At 44.4% G+C, this 25459-nt stretch overlaps 1 protein-coding gene across 4 annotated transcripts in view; it reads right to left on the bottom strand.

Annotated features, from left to right (window-relative positions):
- Positions 1-25459, bottom strand: part of Nf2 (NF2, moesin-ezrin-radixin like (MERLIN) tumor suppressor) — a 107495-nt gene that overhangs the window by 70492 nt on the left and 11544 nt on the right. For all 4 annotated transcript variants that reach the window (XM_045132388.1, XM_045132387.1, XM_045132386.1 and 1 more), the window contains exon 2: positions 303-428. In XM_045132388.1, the coding sequence (XP_044988323.1) occupies positions 303-428 (126 nt within the window). The remainder of the gene's footprint in view (positions 1-302; positions 429-25459) is intronic.

The following is a 25459-nucleotide window of genomic DNA, read 5'->3' as shown; positions in this document are numbered from 1 at the left end:
ACTATAAAGCTCAACTAGTGGCTCGATAAACTAAAGGGCATAAAGCCAAAAGCAAACAGGCCAGCACAAAGGGTGAAAAAGCTAGGGCTGTCCAGGTTTAACTCTGGCGCATCTTGCTGGGAGAGCCCATGAAGAGCAAAGGGCCACGGACCTGCCTTCTGCACAGCCTCTCTCAGGAGCCCCGCACCCTTCTCCACTGGGTCCCTGTGAAGCACCAATGATGCATGCAGCTAGACACTTGCTCAGGAAAACAACAGGAAGCATGTGCCTGCCACACTGTTTTCATGGAGTTCTAGCCCAACCTTCTTGTCCATTTTGAGCCAGGCCACAGTGTCCTTGATTGTATACTGCAGTCCAAAGAACCAGGTTTCCCGCAGCCCCAGCGTCCGGCACACCAAATCAAACAGGTCCTTCCCTTTCCACTTCATCTGAAATAACAAACCAAAGGGGGAGGACATTATGAGCAAAAATCCTAACCAGCTTGCACACAGAACTGCTCTCTGCTGTCACCAAAATGGCTGATGAGCACTGAATTCCTAAATAATTTTGAAACTTCCTACACAAAACTGTGAGTGGGAAATACCAATTAGAGCTTAATGGCTTAATCACTGTGGCACATACACAACACCTCCTTGGACAGTTCCTTACAGATCTTAATATCCCCAAAGCTGCTAGTTTAGGAAACTGGTAAATTTACAAGTGGTCTCGTTTAGGAGAGGCAGACTAGCCCAGGAAGATGGCCAGTTTGGGAGACGCTCACTCCCTTGAGATTTTGACTTTGCTTTTAAATCATGACTATCCTTTGATTAAAAAAAAAAGATTAGAGCTTTTCAGCACTGCAGTATCTCTATCACACCCTCCAAGGCTCAGGGTCCATTGCAGAAGCGGTGGTAAAAAGAATGTAAGAGCCAAAGGAAGGGTAGGACTCCTTACAATGTGCTCCTCCAGACAGAAAATGGCCTGGATATCCATGACCTCACAGTGTTTGATACTACCTACCTACACAAAACCCTCATAACAGGAGGAAAAGATGATGACATCAAAATAAAGGAGAGACTGATTGAGAGAGGGAAGGAATATAATGAAGAGTGGAGTTTCCAAGGGGAAAGTGGGGGGGGGATTAACATGGGATATTATTTACAATCATGGAAGTTGTTAATTATAAAATAAATAAATAAATAAAAATGTTTTAAAAAATTTTAATGGTTAGAACTTTTTGTTTGTTTGTTTGTTTGGTTGGTTTTTAGAGGTAGGATCTTGCTCTAGTACAGGCTGACCTGGAATTCACTATGTATTCTCAGGGTGGGCTCAAACTCATGGTGATCCTCCTACCTCTGCCTCCCAAGTGCCGGGATAAAAGGCACGCACCACCATGCCCAGCAGCAGAGCTTTTCTTCTACCTTAAAGACTAGCTTTACTAGGAGTTAAAAAAAAAAAAAACCAAGCATTTTAAAAATATTTTATTTTTATTTATTTATTTGAGAGCGACAAAGAGAGAGAGAGAATGGGCATGCCAGGGCTTCCAGCCACTGCAAACGAACTCCAGATGCATGCACCCCCTTGTCTATCTGGCTTATGTGGGTCCTGATGTGTATCTGGCTTACGTGAGTCCTGGGGGATCGGGCCTCGAACTAGGGTCCTTAGACTTCACAGGCAAGCGTTTCACTGCTAGGCCATCTCTCCAGCCCTACTAGAAGTTGTTTTGTTTTGTTTTTTTAATATAGAGAAGCTCTAATCAAAGCCATAAATAATCTAGGGGGAAAAAGTTTAAAAAAAAAACAAAACAAAACAGAAAACAAGAGGCCAGATAGACCAATCGCAAGTTTCATGGCTGAGCCATGGTGAAAGCCAATGCCTACAACCAGGCAGAGCAATTCTACTCACGGTATCTAAGCCCAGGTGATGAACCAAACCAATATACCATGGCATTTATTCTATAGCCTCACTTTCAAAAGAACCCAAAGCCATGACTGCTAAACCCCCTTTCTCAGCTATTCAACCTTATAACTGGAACAGCAACCTCAAACATTTCGATAGGGGAACACGCTATACCAGGCAGCTTAGTAAACGTTGCCACCTAGTGGTTTTCAAGGTAAATCAACCAGGATGCCACACTAGCCCTCAGCTACAGCTTGATGGGGAAGCATCCCATCTATCTCCATGTATCAAGTGCACATTCAAATATACACCTGGGGTATGATCACATGAGACATGTGCAAGGAACAGTGGGTACAGTAAAGGCAATCTTGAGATTCAAATACAAGGTTGCCAGACACAAGAGGAGACTATTCAACTACAAAAGAGAAGACCAGAGCCGGGCGTTGTGGCGCACACCTTTAATCCCAGCACTCAGGAGGCAGAGGTAGGAGGATCTCCAAGAGTTCGAGGCCACCCTGAGACTACATAGTGAATTCCAGGTCAGCCTGAGCCAGAGTGAGACCCTACCTTGAAAAACCAAAAAAAAAAAAAAAAAAAAAAAAAAAAAAAAACAGAGAGAGAAGACCACTCTGCCCTCCTCCTACCCTCATTAGAAACTCTCCACCTCAAGTACTGGTACATGGAAGATGCATAATGAAAAGGAAGGGAAACAATGTACGGATGTACGGCCTACAGACTTGTTATAAATGTAAAAGGAGGGGCTGGAAGAATGGCTTAGTGGTTACAGCATTTGCCTGCAAAGCCAAAGGACCCAGGTTCGATTCCCCAGGACCCACATTAGCCAGCTGCACAAGAGGGACACAAGCATCTGGAGTTCGTTTGCAGTGGCTGGAGGCCCTGGCACGCCCATTCTCTCTTTCTCTCTCTCCTCCCTCTTTCCCTGTCAAATAAATAAATAAAAATAAAATACAAAGCCGGGCATGGTGGCTCATGCCTTTAATCCCAGCACTCAGGAAGCAGAGGTAGGAGGATCGCTGAGAATTTGAGATCCACCCTGAGACTCCAGAGTGAATTCCAGGTCAGCCTGAGCTAGAGTGAGACCCTACTTTGAAAAACCAAAAGATAAAAATAAAAATAAAATGCAAAAATAAATGTAAAAGGAAGGGATAGAAAAAGGGCTCAGCAGTTAAAAACACATGCTTGCAAAGCTTGCCATTACAGGTTTGATTTCCCAATACCCACATAAAGTCAGATGCACAAAGGAGCACCTGTGCGTGGTGGTGCTTGCCTTTAATCCTGGCACTCAGGAGGCAGAAGTAGGAGGACTGGCTTGAGTTTGAGGCCACCCTGAGACTACATAAGAAATTCCAGGTCAGCCTGGGCTACAATGAAACCCTACCTCAAAAAAAGGGGGGAGCGGAGGAGGCACATGCATCTGGTGGTAAGAGGCCCTGGCACAACCATTCTTATTCTCCCTCTCAAATATTTTTTTTGCTTTGTTTTGTTTTTGTTTTTTGAGGTAGGGTCTCGCTGTAACCTAGGCTGACCTGGAATTCACTACGTAGTCTCAGGGTGGCCTCGAACTCAGGGCGATCCTCCTACCTCTGCCTCCCGAATGCTGGGATTAAAGGCATGCACCACCACGCCCAACTCTCAAGTAATTTTTTTTTTAAAGAAGGCTAGGTGTGGTGGTGCACACCTTTATAACCACACACAAGAGGCAGAGGTAGGAGGATCACAAACAATATAAATATTGGCTAAGGGAAGAGAACTTGCTTGAATTTAGAAAGTCAGAAAGTTATCCACTACAGTTGAGATTTCTAAACTCTTGGATCTTTTTTTTTTTAATTTTTTATTTATTTATTTGAGAGCAACAGACACAGAGAGAAAGACAGATAGAGGGAGAGAGAGAGAATGGGTGCGCCAGGGCTTCCAGCCTCTGCAAACAAACTCCAGACGCGTGTACCCCCTTGTGCATCTGGCAAACGTGGGACCTGGGGAACCGAGCCTTGAACCGGGGTCCTTAGGCTTCACAGGCAAGCGCTTAACCGCTAAGCCATCTCTCCAGCCCATAAACTCTTGGATCTTAATCTGGGTTTTACTCTTCATTGATTTGATAGGTTTTTTGTTTGTTTGTTTGGTTGGTTCTTATTTTTGTTTTTGAGGTAGGGTTTCATTCTAGCTCAGGCTGACCTGGAATTCACTATGTATTCTCAGGGTGGCCTCAATCCTCCTACCTCTGCCTCCCAAGTACTGGGATTAAAGGCATGCACCTCCATGCCCGGCCAGCCTTTTTTTTTGCTTTTGTTTTTTTTGGTTTTTTGTTGTTTTGTTTTTCAAGGTAGGGTCTCACTCTGGTCCAGGCTGACCTGGAATTAACTCTGTAGTCTCAGGGTGGCCTTGAACTCACGGTGATCCTCCTACCTCTGCCTCCCGAGTGCTGGGATTAAAGGCTAGCCTTCTATTTTTAAGAGGTGAGTGAACAACGTGTCCTCTCCAGGCACTCAACAAGAGGCCATCCCTTTCTGTGTCTGCAGTCAGAGTCTGCAGGACAGATGAAAGGACACCAAGACAGTAGCACCCAAGTGACTGAGGTGCACAGTGGCTTTTGTCCTTCACCAAGACACTTCTCCTATCTGTCCTGTAGTCTTGGCCCTGGACCCCTTTCTGACAAGAGTGAGACCCCTGGAATAATATAAGGATTAATGTCTTTAGAGATTATTTTGAATAGAAGAAAACAAATGAGTTTTACTTTAAAAGATAGCCTTCCCGCTTTTCATAAGGCTCAATAACAAACAGACCATTTCCCTGTCCAACAAATGGGCAAAGGGTTTTTTAAAATCACAGCAGGTTTTAATTCGTACAGACAGACTTCACTGAAGAAATGCTATTTTGGAAAACTGGAAGCTTCAGGATGCTGATTATCCTCTTGTCTCTATTTTAAGCAACACACAGTATATAAATTATAAATGCCTACCTTGCTGCAAGATAATGTTCCACTAAAGAACAGGCATTAACCTGGAGAAGTGAAACACCTGAGGGCCACGAGGATCAGGATTGAGCTAATCACTCCCAAGCCACCATAACTCACTCGCGGCCACAGGCAGGTGAGGCCTTGGCGCTGTGAGCAGGATGCAGAGCCCTGGCGTGAAAGCTTCCAGGGGAACCCCAAGCGCTCTCCTCAACTGGGAATTGCAAACCTCAACACACTGTATGAAGACAGCTTTCCTGTACTCCTTCTACTTCTTTGTTTTTAAAATGCAGCACTATCTGCCCCCATGGAGTTTGCAATGAAGCTAGGAGAAGGGAAAGAATTCTCAGAACAATTCAGAATGGCCTACTTAGACTTTGGTTTTTTTTTTTCCCTACTTAGATTTCAACTTTGGTGCAAAGAATCAAAGACTGTCAGAGTTGGAAATGAGTCTCAGTAACCATCCTCCTTTCATACAAATTAGTAAAATGAGTCACTGATTATTTGGTGGTCTATCAGACATTGGAGCCGGGTGTGGTGGTGCATGCCTTTAATCCCAGCACTCAGGAGGCAGAGATAGGAGGATTGTTGTGAGTTCGAGGCCACCCTGAGACTCCATAGTGAATTCCAGGTCAGCCTGGGCTAGAGTGAGAACCTACCTCAAAAAAAAAAAAAAAAAAAGACAAGACACTGGCTTTTCTCATGGTGGTCCAAGGTAGACAAACCCCCCGTCAAACAGCACCTCTTTGCCTGCTCTCTCCTCTTCCATTCCCTTTGCCTCCACTGTCCCGGTAAGCAACCAGTATTTGAAACAAAACCTCTTCTCAGAAGAGTCAGATATGACTCATTTTTGTGAGTTAGAGCCTAAATCTTTCAACAAATACTGCTGGAGAACATACTGCGTGACAGCCAATGTCAGACACTGAAGCTACAGAATGATGGGGACACAGCCTGGGACACAACAGTGAATTCCAGGTCAGCCTGGGCTAGAGCGAGAGCCTACCTAGAAAAAACAAACAAGCAAACAAACAAAAAAGGCCAAGACAGGGTGGCCATGGGAGAAATGGGCAAAAGCTGAGGTCAAAGAAGACCTGGAAGAACATGTGAGGGTCCAGTGATGGAAGGAGGAGCTGCATCTCCCAAAGATCCATGATCACCGCAGGGAGCCGCAGTCATCCATGAGGCCAAAACTGACAGGAGGGCTCCAGGCAGCAACGGTGGCAGAGTGCTCCTGCTGGAGCAGGGGCTCCGGGCAGCAGTGGTGGGCTGAATCGGGATTGCTTGAGTCTGGGAGTTCAAGGTCACCCTGAACAACTTAGTGAACCCTTATTCCAAAATGAAAGAAAATATTCCCTTTCTGGCCTGGTATGGTAGCTCGCACATGTAAACCCAGTACTTGGGAGGCTGAGGCAGGAGGACTGCTACAGGTTCAGTGCCATTCTTGGCTACACTGAGATCCTGTCTCAAGGAAACAAAGCCATCCAGAAGTTTTCTGTTTGGTTGAATCTAATTTCAACATGTTACCTACACAAGGCTGTACTTTTCAACATGCTGTTCTCCAAGCATGAAGCCTGCTTGGTCTTCCTCATTGATCACTGATGTCTGGAGTTGTTTTGGGATCCAGTGGAAGGGAGATGTTAGGTTGCAGGTCGCACTTTCTCAGTACAAGCTGCTCTTCCAGAACGTGATGGCTTTACTCTTGGTTCACTGCACTGTGCTGATGTTGTGCAGTGACTCACTGTCATCTGAAGGTCTCCCTAGAATGTAGGCACCTCGACCAAGGAGCAGCGTTAGTCATCATCCTATTCCCCACAATACTCTGACACAGCTGTCCAATATGGCTAGCAGGAAAACTTGTAAATCCTCAGAGGCTTGGAGCACAGTCCACAAATATTTAGTAAACACACATTGTGCCTGAGCACTGCTCAAGGTAGAGGGGACAAATGGGGAGTAAGAGGCAAATTCCCATCCTCACGAAGCTAGAACAGAAGCCAGCTAACAGATAATCACCTCAGCCTACCCAAATCAACTCCGAAACATTTGTGAGTATTCCAACGGGACACCCGGGGCTGCAGGAATCCCTCTCCCAGAAAGCTGAAGAAATGACATTCAAACTAACTCATGGTGGGAAAGAGAAGCCAAGTGAAGACTGGGTTTGGAGAAGGAGGAGCTGTAAGAAAGAATGGAACAGGCAGAAGGAATAGTGTATACAAGTCTGGAGCAAGGAAAGCATCCTGGAGCCAGGCATGGTGACACATGCCTTTAATCCTGGCACTCAGGAGACAGAGGCAGGAGGATCACCATGAGTTCAATGCCACCTTGAGATTACATAGTGAATTCCAGATCAGACTGGGATAGAGACCCCACCCTGAAACCCCCCCAAAAAAAGAAAAGCATCATTATAGAATATGAATTTTTTTATTTTTATTTATTTATTTGAGAGTGACAGACAGACAGACAAAGAGGCAGATATATAGAATGGACACACCAGGGCCTCCAGCCACTGCAACTGAACTCCAGACGTATGTGCCACCTTGTGCATCTGGCTTACATGCAACCTGGGGAATCGAGCCTTAAACCGGGGTCCTTAGGCTTCACAGGCAAGAGCTTAACCGCTAAGCCATCTCTCCAGCCCCAGATATGAAATATTTTGATCGGAAAATACTTCTGAGTTTCCAAAAGAAACTAAACCACAGCCAGCCACGGTGAAACACACTTATAACCCCTTGAAGCAAGAAGACTGAATTACATAGCAAGACTATGTTAAAACAAACAAGTAAATAAACAAAAACCCTTCTAACAGTGCTGGGGAACCTGAAGACCTGAGTTCAAGTCCCAGTACTCACATAAAAAAATACATCCCTGAAGGTAACACCAGAGTACACGTACACACACACACACACACACACACACACACACCAGATAAAGTGTAAGAAAGAAGACCCTTGAAGACCCTCCACCATCTAAACATGATGCCTTGTCCACTGTCCTCCTCTACACTCACATCTCAGCCGCAGAACAGAGAGAGATCTGATGACTATGCCTCCCAAGGGTGGAACATAACTAGTACCAGTCTAGATACACAGAAGACAAGTTAAATCATTACACAAGATGGATGCCTCAGGACACAAGGGCTTACTTCTCTATAAGAACCAGCCAAAATGGCACAGATAAGTGATAGTTATCTACTACTGTATGAATCTCAGTGCTGTCACTGTGTGACCTTGGGCAAGTTACAGAACTTCCTCCTGCTTCAACAGAGGTGATAAGCAGAGCCAGTCCTGGCAGATTGATCTACGGATTAAGTACATTAACACACAAAGAAAGTGAAGACAGGGCTAGGCCCAGAGTAAATAAACATTCAATAAGAAGGAGTTATTGTTAATTCCCACCCTGCCTCCCACCTCGGATTCTCAAGTAGTGTTGCTTAAAGCCTCCCAGCAATGATGGATGACAGATAGGAAAGGGCATCATCAATTCTCATGGAGCTAACCATATTATCACTCATTTGACAAACATTTATTGAGCACCCACTATATCCTAGTCTTGGTGCTTGGCAAGGAGATAAATGATGAATCCAGGACCAGACACAGTCTCTGTCTGTGTCTGACAGAGAAGACAGGTAGGTAAATGGATAAGGAAAAACAGACCTGCTAAGTGCTAACAGACAGGGTGCTGCTAGAACACAAATGGGCCCCAGGGGACATGGGGATTGAGGAGCTTCACTGAGGAGATGCTGGCTAGCTGGGTCTCACATGCCAGGTGGAGAAAGGGCTGACGAAAGGGAGGTCATGCCAGCCCAAAGGAGCAGCATGTTTGCACTTGGGTCCAAGCTGCTATAAAGTGAAGGAATGTTCTCCACACGTTTCTGGTATCTAACAAACAGCATAATTACCCAATCTGCAGTACTGAATGTTCAAGCAGTACAGAATATGCAGCTTCGGCCCAACACGTGAGACAATTCTCTCTCCCCATAACTGATGGGGAAATAGGCTGTCCAGCTGCTACAGAAGGGGTGTATCCCACAATAGTACCTGGAAGGCTCAAAGAAGCCAAGAGAAGGCAATTGACTCTTCCATGTTTTCCTATTAAAACATTCAAGGGGGGTGGCTAGAGAAACAGCTTGGTGGTTAAGACGCCTGCCTCTGGTGCCTAAGGAACCAGGTTTGCTTCCCCAGTACCCATGTAAACCAGATGCACAAGGTGGTGCATACATCTGGAGTTCATGTGCAGTGGCCAGAGGCTCTGGAGCCCCCATTTTCTCTATATATCTGCCTCTTTCTCTTTCACTCAGCATGCACAAAGTCCTGGGTTCAGTCCTCAAACCTGGCACAAACCTGGCATGGTGGTGCATGCCTGTAATCCCAGCACTTGGGAGGTAGATGCAGGAGGATCAGAAGTTCAAGGTCATCCTCTACTACATAGTGCATTAAAGACTAGCTGAGCCACATGAGACCCTGTCTCAAGAATTCCAAGCTATAGTAGCACAGGCCTACAGTTCATAATTTAGGAGTGACAAAGTGACATCCTGTCTAAAAGGGAAAAGAAAATTCCCTTTCTGACACATGATGAAATACACATAAGCCTTTCAGCCCTGCAGTCACACTATTAGCCAGGCCTTTTCTGTTAGGTTTACAGCTTTTCCTGAATAGTTTGTCAAAAATAGAACCCCATTCCGATGAAGTGTGCATTTAAACCCATCTCATTCTACCTGGCCAAATATTCAACTGCTCTATCCCCACCCTAGTCTCAGCCTGGGGAAAGAGAGAGAGACTAAGAGGCAGATGCTCATTCTGGGGAACAGAGGGAGATTTTTCAGAGAGAAGAGAGGCAGGAAAGAGGGGAAATCTGGCCTCCACGGCAAGGAAGCATCCTCCTTCCCTCCCTCCCTCCCTTCTTCCCTCCCTCTCTTCCTCTCTCCCTTCTCCCCTCCCTCTCTCCCTCCCTCCACAGGCTTGTCCTCAAAGTGCCCTTCAGGAGGAGGGGCTGGAGGGAAGGAGTCTAGAAGCATGATGCTACTTGGCTCTCGGTGACTGCTTTCTTTCCTGTTACTTTAACAGGCACAGGCAATTTCACAGATATATACTTGTGCCTGTATGGACAGATAGATATCTGCGCATGAACTTCATAAACAGGACTAAGTGCTGTCAGCTTGTTATTTTTTGTAGAGGCTGGATTTATGAGCTTTACCCCGAGTGAAGTACTTGTCATTTATCAACCTAGAATGTTTTAAGTAAATAGCACTAAGCACTTACCCTCCATTCAGCAACATGCTAGAATATAGCACTTTTCTATTACAGGAGGCAAATGGCACCAATAACCTGATGGTGTGTTAACTGGGGACAGCGACCTTACCAACTGGCCACAGTTAGACACAGCCCTGAAACTGCCACTAGTTCTTACTTTGCCAGGCTTCACATTGCATTCCTTTCATTTCTCTGGGCCACAAAGCCAACAGTAATCAAATCCCCACACTGGCTGAAACAACACTGCAGGGTGAAGAGGAAACCAGCCACAGGCTGGGGAAAGGCCACAACACACAAGGTTAACTCTCTTGAAGAAAGTGAACCCATTTGGCTGCAAAATGTGTAAGAATTAAAACCCACAGAAAAACTTGGGCTTTTACACACAGCTCACATCTGGAAAAAGCCAAGACTGAAGCAATATGCCATTTCAGAGGTCTCGGGGCTTGATCACAAGCCCCACTGCAGAAAGGCTGGCTCCTTGCACACAGGGTGACAGAAGGCGCTGCACTGCACTTCCCCAGCTCAGGGTCTTGCCGTCATTTCAGAAACGGAAAACCAAGAATGGCTGAGATTTCTCACTCAACTGACGTTTGCAGTTCTAGCTGGCCTATGAGAACAGATTTATAAAAGAGAATTTAAGATGCTTATGTAAAATTCAAAACTAAATACTGCACTTGGGAGATAGGGGCAGAAAGATCACTGCAAATTCAAGACCACACTGGTCTAGAGTAAGACACTGCTTCTAAAACAACCATAAAGGGTTTGGGGAGATGGTTTAGTAGTTAGGGCACATGCCTGTGAAGCCTGAGGACCCAGGTTCGATTCCCCAGGGCCCACATAAGCCAAATGCACACGGTGGCACATGTGTCTAGAGTTTGTCTGCAGCAGCTAGAGGCCCTGGTATACCCATTCTTGCTCTCTCTCACTCTTTCTATCTTCCTCTCTAATAAATAAATAAAATATCTAAAAAGAAAAAGGTAGGCATGATGATGCACACTTTTTTTGGAGGGGGGTTGAAGTAGGACCTCGCTGTCACCCAGGCTGATCTAGAGTTCATTACGTAGTCTCAGGTGCCCTTGAACTCACCGCAATCTTTCTAGCTCTGCCTCCCTAGTGCTGGGATTAAAGACATACACTACCACACAGGTCGACACAAACCCTTAATCCCAGCACTCTGGAGGCAGAGGCAGGAGGGTGGCTGCATGTTCAACACCAACCTGGTCTACAGAGTTTCAGGTCAGCCTAGGCTAGAATGAGGTCCTGCTACACAGCAACAAAAAATAAAAACCAAACAAACAACAACAACAAAAAACATCCATAATGTAAAGAGTTAAAGAGCCAAGGAAGAGGCTGAAAATGCTTACCTCATACATTTGATCCCAGCACCCCAACAGTTGTAAAAGTGACTCTGCTGGGCAATAAGTGAGTAATGAATTCCATTAAAATCTCTTCTAATTAATCAAAGAAGATTAAAAAAGTATAGTAATACAAATGTAAGACTACACCACAAAAGCAGGTTTTTCTGTCTCTTGAGCTTAAACTGCAAACCCGACCTGCCATTTCCTTCTGCAATTAAGGGATACACTACTCCTACACAGGCATTATTTCTCAGCATGAGGGGAAAAGGGATCCTCCAAATAGAAACAAGAGCACAGCAAAAAAAGATATTTGTTTTTGCTGCTCTGCCAATCCTGTGGCCTGCCTACAGCTCTCATCCAAAGCTGAAACTTCCTCTTTGCAAAAAATCCCATCTCTAATCTCTTACCCTGTCAGTTTTTGCCATAATCAACTGTAGCAATTAATTTTCCTCTTCCAGTCTTCCAATCATCTCTGTTATTATACCCAATCTATGTAAATTATTAGTTTCAAGGTTCTCCACCAATTGCTTCCTCCTCCCTCCTTCAACCAATTACCCTGCCTTATTACAACTCAGCCTGTGCACTCCCAAGTCAGCAAAGCTAGTGAGTGTGCTTTCAGACTGTTCTAAGACCTGTTCCTTTATCTCATCACTGCCCTTCCCCCACCCCTAATATCATGTAAATGAGTTGGTATACTTTATATATATGGAAAAACGAGGAGTCTATCTTTCCCCATGAGTCCTGTCTTTTCTCCCACTCTACAGAAGACAAGGGCTAACACACACACCCACACGTCTGCATGCACATGCACTCACATACTTAAGGTTCCCAGAACCCAAGCAAGTGCTGCATAATCTGTGGACACTCCATAAGTGCTTGTGGTTGGCTGGTGATGTTGATGATAATGATGATGATAGCTAGATGAGGCTCTGAGTAGAACAGATTCCTAAGTAATGATTGCAATGAAGCAAGAATTTATGACACTCCTTATTAAAATTCTAATTGCATAAGTAGGCCTTAAGATATATATTTCCCCCTTTGGTGACACATACTGATTTCCTCTCTCTAAAAATACCTTGGCAAAGAACTCCAAATCTCAAAGAACCACAGAAGAAAATTTTCCATAGAACAAAAGAGACTAGGAAGAAACAAATCATTGCACCTTGGGAAGCTACAAAATGGAGGTTTTTAACTCTCGTTAAGTCTCCAGTTTTTCAAAGCAAGATGAGTTACAGGTTTTTTTAGGGGGGAAAGTCCATATGATTGAAGCTTCTAGCATCTTCTCTACTGAAGCAGAGAGTGCTTATGGGAATAATGATGAATTCAGAGCAGCGATCTGGATTCTACCACACACCAGCCTGCAGCTTCAGTGACCCACACACAGTTGAATGAAGCCCCAGCATCTTCATCTCTAACACTCCAACGCCCCATGAACCTCCAGATTCTATACTATGAATGAAGACACACTAGATTCAAAGTCGGCTGATAGATGACAAAGCACAAAGAGACAATTACAGCACTATAAAAGCAAGACAGTCCACCCCTCAAAGTAAAAAGACAGTATCTGTGGAATTTAGCTCACAACATGAGAGCAATCATAACTCTGTCAAACAGCTATAAACACCCCAACCTGCTGTGTTGGGTAAGTCACTTAACCTCTACGGGGCTCTGCTTCCCCACTCATCAAGTGGTCACCCTCTGAGTCCATGAGCTTGAGATGGCTCTGTATAAGCCACTCGGTACATTTTCATTGTTGGAATAATCTTCTGTCAAGCTTTTAACATCCCATCATTTCTAGGGATGGAACTAACACTTCTATTCATTTACATGTGGTTTCTGCATTGTTTTCCCTTACTTGGGGGTCTGCCACAACCCTTTGCCTAACCATCAGGAGCTGACTGAAGAGCTGGGTATGATGGTGTATGCCTGTAACCCCAGTGCTTGGGAGGCTCCGGAATTCGAGGCCAGTCTAAGCTATATAAGACTCTGTCTCAAAAGGGGGAAAAAAAAAAAAAAGTACTAATGTATAGTGAACTCTCTAAAGCAACAAGAAAGGTAATTATAATGCTGGTGAAGAGTGAGGGTGTGCTAGTGATAATCAGCAATTATCAAGGATTATAAATGTTTGAAAAGCTGAAAATGGAAATTCTGCAGAGCTACGAATAGGAAACAACTGCACACTCAGTACAGATGAAGTGGCTCATGCTTATAATCCCAGTACTGGAGAAGCTGAGGCAAGAGGATTGCCAAGAGCCTGAGGCCAGCAGGCCTTGCTAGACTGAGATGTGGTCTCAACAAAAGGGAGGCGATCTGGGGAGATGACTCAATCGGTAAGGCCAAGTAAGTACGAGGTCCTGAGTTTGGATCCCCACCACCCGCATCAGTGCAGTGGGTGCACACGCGTAAGTCCAGCCCTGGGGAGGTGGATACTGGGATCTCCGGGGCTTAGTGACTACCAGTCTAGCCAGCGAGCACCAGGTTCACTGTCAGACCCTGTCTGAGAAAATAAGGTGGAGAACAATTTAGGAGACATCTGCCATCCATCCCTGGCCTCCACAGGCACAGGCATGCATGCACATACACACACACACATGCACCTATACATATATAAACATGCATATGCACATGTACACACACACTCAAAAAAAGATACAAGGCTTAATTTGAAATGTCTCAACATCAGGCAAAACTAGCATACTATTTAACACAACCTAATTAAAGAGTCCTGTCCTAGACATTGTAAACTTGTAGTTTATATGCAAAAGTGTTTTCTTTCAGAAAAGTAATCCCAAACCGGGTATGGGGCACACACCTTTAATCCCAGCACTTGAGAGGCAGAGGTAAGAAGATCACCATGAGATGGTCACCCTGAGATGACAGTGAATTCCAGGTCAACCTGGGCTAAAGTGAGACCCTACCTCAAAAAAAAAAAAAAAAGAAAGAAAGAAAGAAAGAAAGAAAAGTAGGCTGGAGGGATGGCTTAGCAGCTAAGGCATTTGCTTGCAAAGCCAAACAACCCTGGTATGATTCCCCAAGACCAACATAAGCCAAACATACACAAGGAGGCGCATGCATCTGGAGTTCATTTGCAGTGGCTGGAGGCCCTGGCGTGCCCATTTGCTCTCTACCTCTTTCTCTCTCAAATAAATAAATATTTTTAAAATTTTAAAAAAAGTAATCCCAGCTACTTGGGACTGCAAATTCAAGATTAGCTTGGGCAACTCAGTAAGACCTGTCTCAAATTAAAAGTGAAAAAAAAAAAAAGGGCTGGAGAGATGGCTTAGTGCCTGCGAAGCTGAAAGACCCAGGTTCAATTCCCCAGTGCCCATGTAAACCAGACACAAAGTGGTACATGCATCTGGAGTTTATTTGCAGCAGCTAGAGGTCCTGGTATACCCAAGAACTCTATCTGCCACTTTATCTCACAAATAAATATATAAAATATTTTAAAAAGTAAAGAAAGACAGCTGGGCATGGTGGCGCATGTCTTTAATCCCAGCACTTGGGAGGCAGAGGAAGGAGGATTGCTGTGAGTTCAAGGCCACCCTGAGAACACAGAGTGAATTCCAAGTCAACCTAGGATACAGTAACACCCTACCTTGGGGGGGAAAAAAAAAGTAAAAAAAATAGGGGCTGGAGAGATGGATTAGTGGTGAAGGCACTTGCCTGAGAAGCCTAAGAATGCATGTTCGAATCTCCAGGCCCCACATAGCCAGTCACAGTGATGCAAGCATGCAATGTTGCACATGTGCCTCAAGTGGGGTTCACGCATTTGGAGTTTGCTCATAGCAGCTGAAAGGTCCTGGCACACCCATTCTCTCTCTGCCTCTTTCTCTCTCTCAAAAAAAGTAAAAACAGAAAGGGGCCAGGGTGCCAAGGCGCTTGCTTGTAAAGCCTACCAGGCCAGGTTCTAGCACCCACGTAAAGTTAGTCTCAAAGTGGCACAAACCATCTAGCATTCACTGATGTAGCAAGAGATCCTGGCATGCCCATAAACACACATGCACATGCATGTACACAAAAAAGTATTTTTTTCTCAAAGCAGGGTCTCACTCTAGCCTGGGCTGACCTGGAATTCACCCTGTAATCCCAGGCTGGCCTCAAACTCATAACAATCCTCCTACCTCTGCCTCCCTAGTCCTGGGGTTAAAGGCATGTGCCACCATGGCCAGCTTTTTTCTTTAACTTTTTTTTAAAAGCAGGTTATCACTCTATCCCAGGCTAACCTCACCCGGTAGCCCCAGTTGGCCTGTAGGCGATGCTGCCTCAGCTCAAACTAAAGGCTTGTACCACCATGCCTGGCTCCTTTTAACATATTTATGAGACTGATTTTATCTGAAAATCAACAAGAAAAGATAGTAGATAAATGTACTGTTGGAGAATTTAAAACCACAGATCAGGGCTGGAGAAACAGCTTAGTGGTTAAGGCACTTGCCTGCAAAACCAAAGGACCATGGTTTGATTCCCCAGGACCCACATGAGCCAGGTGCATAAGGTAATGCATGCATCTGGAGTTCGTTTGCAATGGCTGGAGGCCCTGGTACACCCATTCTCTCCCCCTCTAGCTTCCCCTCACCCAAATAAATAAATAAAATAAAATAATAAAATTTTTTTAAACTCAACAGATCAGATAAGTTCAGTAATTAACTCTAAACTTCAGTTTTCAGTTTTATAGGAACATCAAGCCGTCAGAAGTACCAAAACCAGAAGCTAAAATGGAAAGGTGGATGGGGAAGCCATACAATGAACAGAGTTTCTGTGCGTTCCCAAAGCTAATAGTTTGGCAAAGCAAAACAGGGAATAGTAGTGACAGAGTAGTGACAGAGAGGAAAAGGGCCCAGTGTCTTTGGAAACGTGCTCTGACACCACCTAGTGGTCATGGTGATTCCTACACTGAAGCAGGCACCTTGAATCTCGGTATCCTTCCTTACTTATTAAAGGCTGGGGACAGTGACTTGCCTACAGCCCAAGGGTTGGTACACAGCATTGCAAAAATACATACCTTTCCTCTTGAAAGCAGCACTAATTTAGTACTTTGTTGCATGCTAAAAGCATCCCAAAATATGTGGATTTAGACTCTAAATTAAACAAAGCACAGACAGGAGGACAGAACACACTATCCCATAACACTTCACAGAGAAGCCTGTCACCAGCTGGCTAAAATGATTAGCAGCTCTGAGGAAATGTAGTTCTGGGTTTTTTTGGTTTTTTTTTTTAAGCCTCAAATGCTTTAACTGCTGAAATTAAAAATAAACAAGCACCCAAAATGTTCTTGGACAGTAATGCAAAACCAGCATGAATATCTGGGAGCTATCAAAAATGAAGAAAAAAGATTGGCTTAAGCCTGTTATCCAAGCAAGCAGGAGGCTGAGACAAGAGGATCCAAAATTTGAAGCCAACCTAGACTTTTTGTGAGATCCTATCTCACAAAAAAAAGAAAAGAAGGCTGCAGAGATAGCCTAGTGGTTAAGATGTTTGCCTGCAAAGCCAAAGGACTGCAGTTCAGTTCCCGGGACCCATGTAAGCCAGATGCACAAGATGGCACATATGTCTGGAGTTTGTTAGCAGTGGCTAGAGGCCCTGCATGCCTATTCTCTTTGTCTGTCTCTCTCTCTGTGTCTTTCTTTTTTTTTTCTTTTTTTTTTTAATTATTTATTTATTTGAGAGCGACAGACACAGAGAGAAAGACAGATAGAGGGAGACAGAGAGAATGGGCGCGCCAGGGCTTCCAGCCTCTGCAAACGAACTCCAGACGCGTGCGCCCCCTTGTGCATCTGGCTAACGTGGGACCTGGGGAACCGAGCCTCGAACCGGGGTCCTTCGGCTTCATAGGCAAGCGCTTAACCGCTAAGCCATCTCTCCAGCCCACTTTCTTTTTTTTTTATTTTTTTAAGTTTTATTTATTTGAGAGAGTGAGGAAGGGAGACAGAGAATGGGCACACCAGGGCCTCCAGCCACTGCAAACCTCCAGACACATGCGCCCCTTGTGCAGCTGGCCTATGTGGGTTCTGGGGAATTGAACCTGGCTTTGCAGGTAAACGCCTTAAACGCTAAGTCATCCCTCCAGCCCTCTCTCTCTGTTTCTTTAAAAAATAAAAAATAAAGCTGGGCATGGTGGCGCATGCCTTTAATCCCAGCACTCAGGAGGCAGAGAGAGGAGGATTGCTGTGGGATCAAGGCCACCCTGAGACTACGTAGTGAATTTCAGGTCAGCCTGGGCTAGAGTGAGACCCTACCTTGAAAAACAAAAATTAAATAAATAAAAGGAAGGGAGGGGCTGGAGAGATGACTTAGTGGTTAATGGCTAATGCGTTTGCCTGTGAAGCCTAAGAACTCATGTTTGAGTCTCCACGTCCTAGGTAGTCAGACCCACAGTGACACAAGTGTGCGATGTCGCACATGCACACAAGGGGGCACACATGTCTGGAGTTCGTTCGCAGCAACTGAAGGCCCTGGCACACCCATTCTCTCTCCCTATTTGCCTCTTTCTCTCTCTCTCAAAAATAAATAACAGGGCTGGGGAAATGGCTTAGCAGTTAAGGCCCTTGCCTACAAAGCCAAAGGACCTAGGTTCGATTCCCCAGGATCCACATAAGCTAGCTAGATGCACAAAGTGGCACATGCATCTGGAATTTGCTTGCAGCAGCTGGAGACCCTGGTGCACCCATTCATTCCCCCCCCCCGTCTTAAATAAATAAAACTTTTAAAAATAAATAAAAAATAAAAATAAAAAAGGAAGGGAGGAAATGAATCCATTACTTAAGACAAGTTGCTCAAGCTCAGGGCCTTTAAATTTGAATTTTCCCCATGACTGTGCAAGATCTCAGAGAAGAGCTCTGCCTAGGAGCCAGGTATTCACACCCCAATTCAGGGCCCTTGATGGTATTTAAATGACAAGGAACTGGACAAGAAAGCAAGGGCTGGAGAGATGGCGCAGCAGTTAAACGTGCTTGCTTGCAAAGCCTGTTGGCCTAGGTTCAACTCCCCAGTATGAACTTAAAGCCAGAAGCACAAAGTGGTGCATGAGTCTGTAGTGCGCAGCAGTAGGAGGTCCTAGCCTACCCATTCTCTCTCCCTCCCTCTCTCTCAAGTAAACAAATACTTAAAATTAAAAATAAAAAGAATAAAATGTGTTGATATTCTGAAAATGCCTTCCCACCTGGCAGGCTTTGTCATCCACCCTGCATGTTGGCCCTGCTCACTCTGAATCTTCATCCTCTGTATTCACTAGAACCTTATATCTGCCCAGTTTTAGTCCAGGTCCCACTGCTATTCAGGTTTCTAAGAAAATTTCATAGTTGTTGTTCTTTATTATCATTATTATTATTATTTTTTTTTGGTTTTCTGACGTAGGGTATTGTTATTATTATCTTGGATTTTTGTTGTTGTTTTGAGGTAGAGTCTTGCAGGCTGACCTGGATTTCACTGGGTCTCAGGCATGCAGTGCAAAATCTAGAAGAGAACACTCTTCTATTCTCTCACCACACATCAGGGCACTTCCTTGAGATGGGGTCTTCTCAACCTGGAGCTGCCATAGCCAGCAAGCCCCAGCAATTCTCCAGTCTCTGCCCTCATTGGACTAGAACTGGAGCTGAACTCAGAGGCCTATGGCCTGAAAAGCCCTCATACACTCTTACCTACTGAGCCATCTCCTCCAGGCCAACCATGAGTATCTTTTTTTTTTTTAAATTTTATTTTATTTATTTATTTATTTGAGAGCGACAGACACAGAGAGAAAGACAGATAGAGGGAGAGAGAGAGAATGGGCATGCCAGGGCTTCCAGCCTCTGCAAACGAACTCCAGACACGTGCGACCCCTTGTGCATCTGGCTAACATGGGACCTGGGGAACCGAGCCTCGAACCAGGGTCCTCAGGCTTCACAGGCAAGCGCTTAACCGCTAAGCCATCTCTCCAGCCCCAACCATGAGTATCTTGATAAGCTAGCATCTCTCCTCAGCTTCTCAGACAAACATACATATACTCGTGCTCAAATGAGCACACAAGCACACAAATGAACTACAAATGCTTTGGGCTAGGAGTCACATTGACATGGCATGTGCATAAAGTGCCTTTACTCTTACTACAAAGAAACGTGCTCTGTCAGGTGTGGTGGCACACGCCTTTAATCCTAGTAATCGGGAGACAGGAGGATCGCCACGAATTTGAGACCATTCTGAGACTACATAGTGAATTCCATGTCAGCCTGGTCTAGAGTGAGACCCTACCACGAAAAACAAAAAAAAAAAAAAAAAAGAAAAAAAAAGAAAGAAAAGAAAAGAAGCATGCTCCAATGCTTTCAATACAAGCTGCTCCAAAACTGAATAACAGGGGTAGGGAAGGGAAGGCAGGAGTAAAGAGGAAAGTGGGTTTTTTTTGTTGTTTTTTTTTTTTAGCAATAGAGAGACACAGATAGAGAGAGAATGGGCATGCCAGGGCGAGTTGGAGGGAAAGGATGCAGTGTGAGTGAAAAAAAAAAGGTACAGAAGGAAAAAAGAAAGAAAGAAAAAGGAACAAAGAGAGAATGGGCACAGCAGGGCCTACAGCCACTGCAAACAAACTCCAGGTGCACATATCACCTTGTGCATCTAGCTTACGTGGGCACTGGGGAATCAAACCTGGGTCCTTAGGCTTTGCAAGCAAGCACCTTAACTGCTAAACTATCTCTCCAGCACCCCCCTTCCTTTTTGTGAGATGGGATCTCACAAAAAGTCTAGGTTGGCCATCTCTCCAGCACAGAAAGTGACTTTTTTTTAAACCTTTTTTTTTTTTTTTATTACAGACAGGGAGAGAATGAGAATGGGCACACCAGGGCCTCTAGCCACTGCAAACAAACTCCAGACACATGAACCACCATGTGTATCTGGCTTACGTGGGACCTGGAGAATCAAACCTGAGTCCTTAGGCTTCACAGGCGTGTGCCTTAACCACTAAGCCATCTCCCCAGCAACCAAAAGTGACTTTTTAAAGGTTAAAGAAAATGAAAACAAGGCTAGGGATCTAGTTCAGTGGTAGAGACCTTGTCTGGGTATTCAAGGTCCTGGGTTCCATCCCAATATGCTCAAAAATAAAATAAGTTAACTAATTTGGGCTGGAGAGATGGCTCAGAGGTTAAGGCACTTGCCTGCCAAGCCTACCAAATAAATATATTTTTTAAGTTAATTAATTTCACCAGGTGTGGTGGCACATGCCTTTAATCCCAGCACTCTGGAGGCAGAGGGAGGATCGCTGTGAGTTTGAGACTACCCTGAGACTACATAGTAAATTCCAGGTCAGCCTAGACCAGAATGAGACCCTACCTCAAAAAAAAAAAAAAAAAAAGTGAACTAAATTCTATCTTTGTGGACACATCACATGCGGAGAAGACATCAGGCTGGATGCAGGGGAAGACCTCTGGCCATGTAGCAGCTACCTTCTCACTGCCGGGACAAGAAACCTGGCCAAAAACAGCTTGTAGCAGAAAAGGGTTCATTTGAGCTTACAGACTGTTCAGGAAGCTTGCTCATGGCAGGGAAAGCATAGCAGGCCTGAGCAGGAAGCCTGAGACACATCTCCACATCAACCATAAGGACATAGTCAAGTCAGTAATACTGGGAACACCCCAAAGCCCACCCCCAGTGACACACCTCCTCCAGCAAGGCTCTACTTCCCAAATGGTCACAGATGGGACAAAGCATTCAAAACATATGAGCCCATGGGTGACATTTCACAGATCATAAGGATGTGAAATGTCTCACTGTAAAGTACTTAAAAATTGCAAAAGAAGCTTCATTTTAGGCCAAAGGCAAGGAATTCCAAGCTGATCACTGACAAGTGAAAGAGATTCACTTCTGGAAAAGTGTTTATGTGATTTAGCCATCAGGCTAAATGTAGTGAGAACTATTAGTCATGGCATTACCCAGCAAAAAATTAAAACCCACTGGCAAATTCACAAAATGATTCTGAGATGGAATCTTACACCAAGTACAAGATATAATGTCATAGAAAAATAAGTTGAATTAGGAAGGCCTTTGAAAGGTCTACTTCTGCTTTCTGCCCCTCATTGTTCATATTTGCCAAAAACTTAGACTCTCTCCAGGTGAAAAAAAAAAGAGTTTCTATTCTAACCTTTTCTCTACTTTGAGCTTCCTATTTGGGTAACAGCATAGTGGGAAAAGGGTTAGACTGGAAGAAGGGAATCTTAGGTTCAACACCCAGGCCAACCCTTTAGTAACTGTGTGAGCCCCATGCACAGAAAGGAAGGAAACACAAAGCTGGGCTTATGAGGAGAACCTGTAGCTCTGCATCAAGTGACAGGTGAGAAGAGCACTCCAGGCTCAGTAAGCAGCCTCTGCAAAGGCAGAACTACAGAGGCAGGGAAAGGGCAGCCAGGACAACTGTCTCAGAGCAGAGAGAATGTAAGGAAGTATAGAAAAAGCAGAAACAGGCAGTGGGGGCTGGAGAGATACTTAGTGGTTAAGGCACTTGCCAGCAAAGCCAAAGGACCCTGGTTCAATTCCCCAGTGCCCACATAAAGCCAGATGTACAAGGTATTACATGTACTGGGGATTTGTTTGGGGTGGCTGAAAGCCCTGGTGTGCCCATTCTCTTTTCCTCCCTCCCTCCCTCCCTCTCTCTCTCTCCTCTAATGAAATAAGTAAATAAATAAAACACTAACCCTCCAAAATTTTAGGTGGTGCACACCTTTAATCTCGGCACTTGGGAGGCAGAGGTAGGAAGATCACAGGTTTGAGGCCACCTTGAGACTAAGAGTGAATTCCAGGTCAGCCTGGCCTAGAGCAAGACCCTACCTAGAAAAGGGGGGGGGGCAGTGAAAGTGGTGACAACCTCCAGACTTCCTTCCTGTTATGTAACAAGCCTTACCTGGCACGTACCTGGTGCCAGGTACTAAGAACTTTTCTGATCATAACTCCCTATGGAAGAATCATAACAACCTCATCCTACAGATGAGGCAAGTGAAAAGGGGCTCTGCCCTCCTTTAGGTAGTACTGCCTCAAGGAAGCTGGAGCTGGAGAGGTTAAAAAGACTTGCTCACCTTACTTGAAAGCTTCACCATGAGGTTCAAACAAGCAACTGAAAGCCTTAGTAGTCATTATTAAATTATCATCATGTACCACATAAGAAAGAGATGCCTTCTGAGAAGTAAATCAATCAGTAGGCAATTTCTGCACTATGTGGACACCACAGACTGAATGTACATGGACCTAAGTGGTATAACACACGGAGGCTACATGGTACATCCTGTAGTTTCTAGGCTAAAAATTGTGTGCAATATATTACTCTACTGAATACTGTATACAATTGTAACACAATGCTAAGTATTTATATTTCTAGACATATCTACAAAGAGAAAAGTACAATAAAAATACTAGGCAGGCCAGGTTTCATGGCTCACATCTGTAACCCCAGCATTTAGAAAGCTATGACAGGAGGATTACCACAAATTCAAAGTGAGTCTGGACCACAAAGTGAATTCCAAGCCAGCCTGGACTACAGAGACTCTGTCTCAAAAATCAAAACAATAACAACAAAAAAATACCAGGCAATAGAAATTGTTTCAACTCCATTATAAATTCATGGGACCACAGGTATACCTGGATAGATCACCACTGAATGGACATTATGTGGTATGTGACTGTAATGATGTATCTATATATATTTTTTGTTTTGTTTTGTTTTGTTTTTTTCCCAAGGTAGGGTCTCACTCTACCCCACACTGACCTGGAACTTACTCTGTACTCCCAGGCTAGCCTCAAACTCACAGTGATTCTACCACTGCCTCAGGAATGCTGGGATTAAAGGCATACAGCTCCATCTGTTTTCTTATAACCTATTTATTCTATCCTATTCTTTGTCTTTCAGAATGGATTGTGGTTCAAATGAGATTTAAGCAGGCTACTTACTGTCTAAAACTCTGTTTTCCCCTAAAAATGAAGCCAACAATAATAGCACTGTGTTCAAAATAGGTTTTGATCACTGCTAATGGTGTTTGCTGCCTCGCTCATGGGGAGCTCAGCGAGAGTCTCCTGAATGAGTCCCTGTTGTGTCAAATGAGTACATTTAAAGCACGAAGCACTGTCACTGCTGTTCCTTAGTCCTTCCTCCCACAAAAGAGCAGACACAAGGTTCAGGGGATGGAGGACTGACCAGCATATACCCTGCTACCTGCCTCTTTACCAGTTCATCCTCCATCCTGCCTGTCTGTGTCACAGACCTGGACAGTGGTACCCATCCACAAGCACTGCTTACATCCACAGGACATACGCAGTAAAAAAAGGAGGTAACGGGCATTCTTCTCAAATAAGTTTTTCAGCATATATACATGCGATTATATTATCCTATGACAATATACAATAAAATAATCACATTGCCCTCTTGGAATTGACATCCTCAAAAGGGATTCTTTGCCTTAAACCTTGAAGACTCTAGAAGTAAGGACTTTGCTGAAAATACCCAAGTTGTTTTCTCTGCATCCCCTATTGAAGGTTCCTTCTGTGATGGACAAGCTAAATTCATTTGTATGCTCAATGTAATGTTTGCATTCAGTTGATCATAATCCCACTTGGACATGCTAAATACATTTAGGGTACCAATCAACAGGAGGGTTTTTTTAAATATAAGAAAGTATTAGGGGGCTAGAAAGATTGGTCAGCAGTTAAAGACATTTGCTTGCAAAGCCTGAGGGTCTGAGTTCGACTCCCCATTACCCATATAAAATGAGATACACAAAGTGCAACATGTATATAGAGTTTGTTTGCAGTGACGAGAGGCCCTGGTGCACCCATTCTCAGTCTGAATCTCTTTCTGTTTGCAAATAATTAAATATAATATTTTCAAAAGGTATTAGAATCTCCCACCACTCACTTTGTTTGCTTTTCGAGGTACGGTCTCACTCTGGCCCAGGCTGACCTAAATTTCACTATGTAGTCTCAGGGTGGCCTTGAACTAATGGCGATCCTTCTACCTCTGCCTCTCGAGTGCTGGGATTAAAGGCGTGCGCCACTACACCCGACTTCCCACCACTCACTTTTGAAAAATTTCTCATATTCAACTTGTCTCACTGATAGATTGAATTATTAGAGTAAAATTCCAGCCTAGATAAGAAATAACATAACCATTTAGCCTCCTGGCAAATTACATTCAGCACCCACTTTCTCAAGATGACAAATATCAAATCTTTCAAGTGGAAAAATCTTCCAGAGCATCGAGCCAATTGTGCAATGCAGCAAGTGGCGCAAGAAAGAGATCTCACCCCCATCCCTGCTGCAGTCTCAACTTATTACCATAAAGCGACGGGACTCATGCCAACCACTACTGCTTCCAAAACTGGGTCCTTCTTGGAAGGCCACTACCATTTCACCTTAACAAAGCCAGGTGTTCCACAAGCAACATCTCTCTCTATTCCTTTATTTTCCCCAAAAATTGCATCTGCCATTCCTTTTGCATCAGCACTTTGCCCAGTTAATGTAGGACATAAAAATAGGGCAGGAGAGCGAGACTAATCACTTCTCTGAGTTATCTCTACCATCATAAATCAAACTATTAGCACTTTTAACAGGATATTCAAAGATCATTTACAAAAGATGTTTCCACTAGAATCTGAAGTCCAGGGAGATGTGACAACTTGACAAAATCACAACAGGACAGTGTTCAAGGTGACTCAAGCCTACTTCGGGCAGATTGTAATGCCTCCTGATTCTTGCTTCTACAAGGCATTTCGCTGACAAAATCCTTCTAACTGTGCAGAGTCAGTGTATTAGTCCTGTTTTACTAGTGCGGAAACTTAAGTCCAGGGTGCTTACATATTATGTCTGTCTATAGCACATTCCTCTAAATTGAAATATTCCCTCCTAAAGGAAGGGGGAGAGCAGACTTAGAAGAATCACAGGACCATTCCCCAAGATCATAAGAGCAGTAAACAATTGTTAAGCGACAAGCTCTGACCAGTGTTGCATAGCGATTTTCAAAATGCAGGGCTGGAGAGATGGCTTAGCGGTTAAGACGCATG

Source organism: Jaculus jaculus, chromosome 13 (genome assembly GCF_020740685.1).
Source record: "Jaculus jaculus isolate mJacJac1 chromosome 13, mJacJac1.mat.Y.cur, whole genome shotgun sequence".
NCBI lineage: Eukaryota > Metazoa > Chordata > Mammalia > Rodentia > Dipodidae > Jaculus > Jaculus jaculus.
Note: the sequence above shows the minus strand (reverse complement) of the source record. Positions and strands in the feature narration are given on the sequence as shown.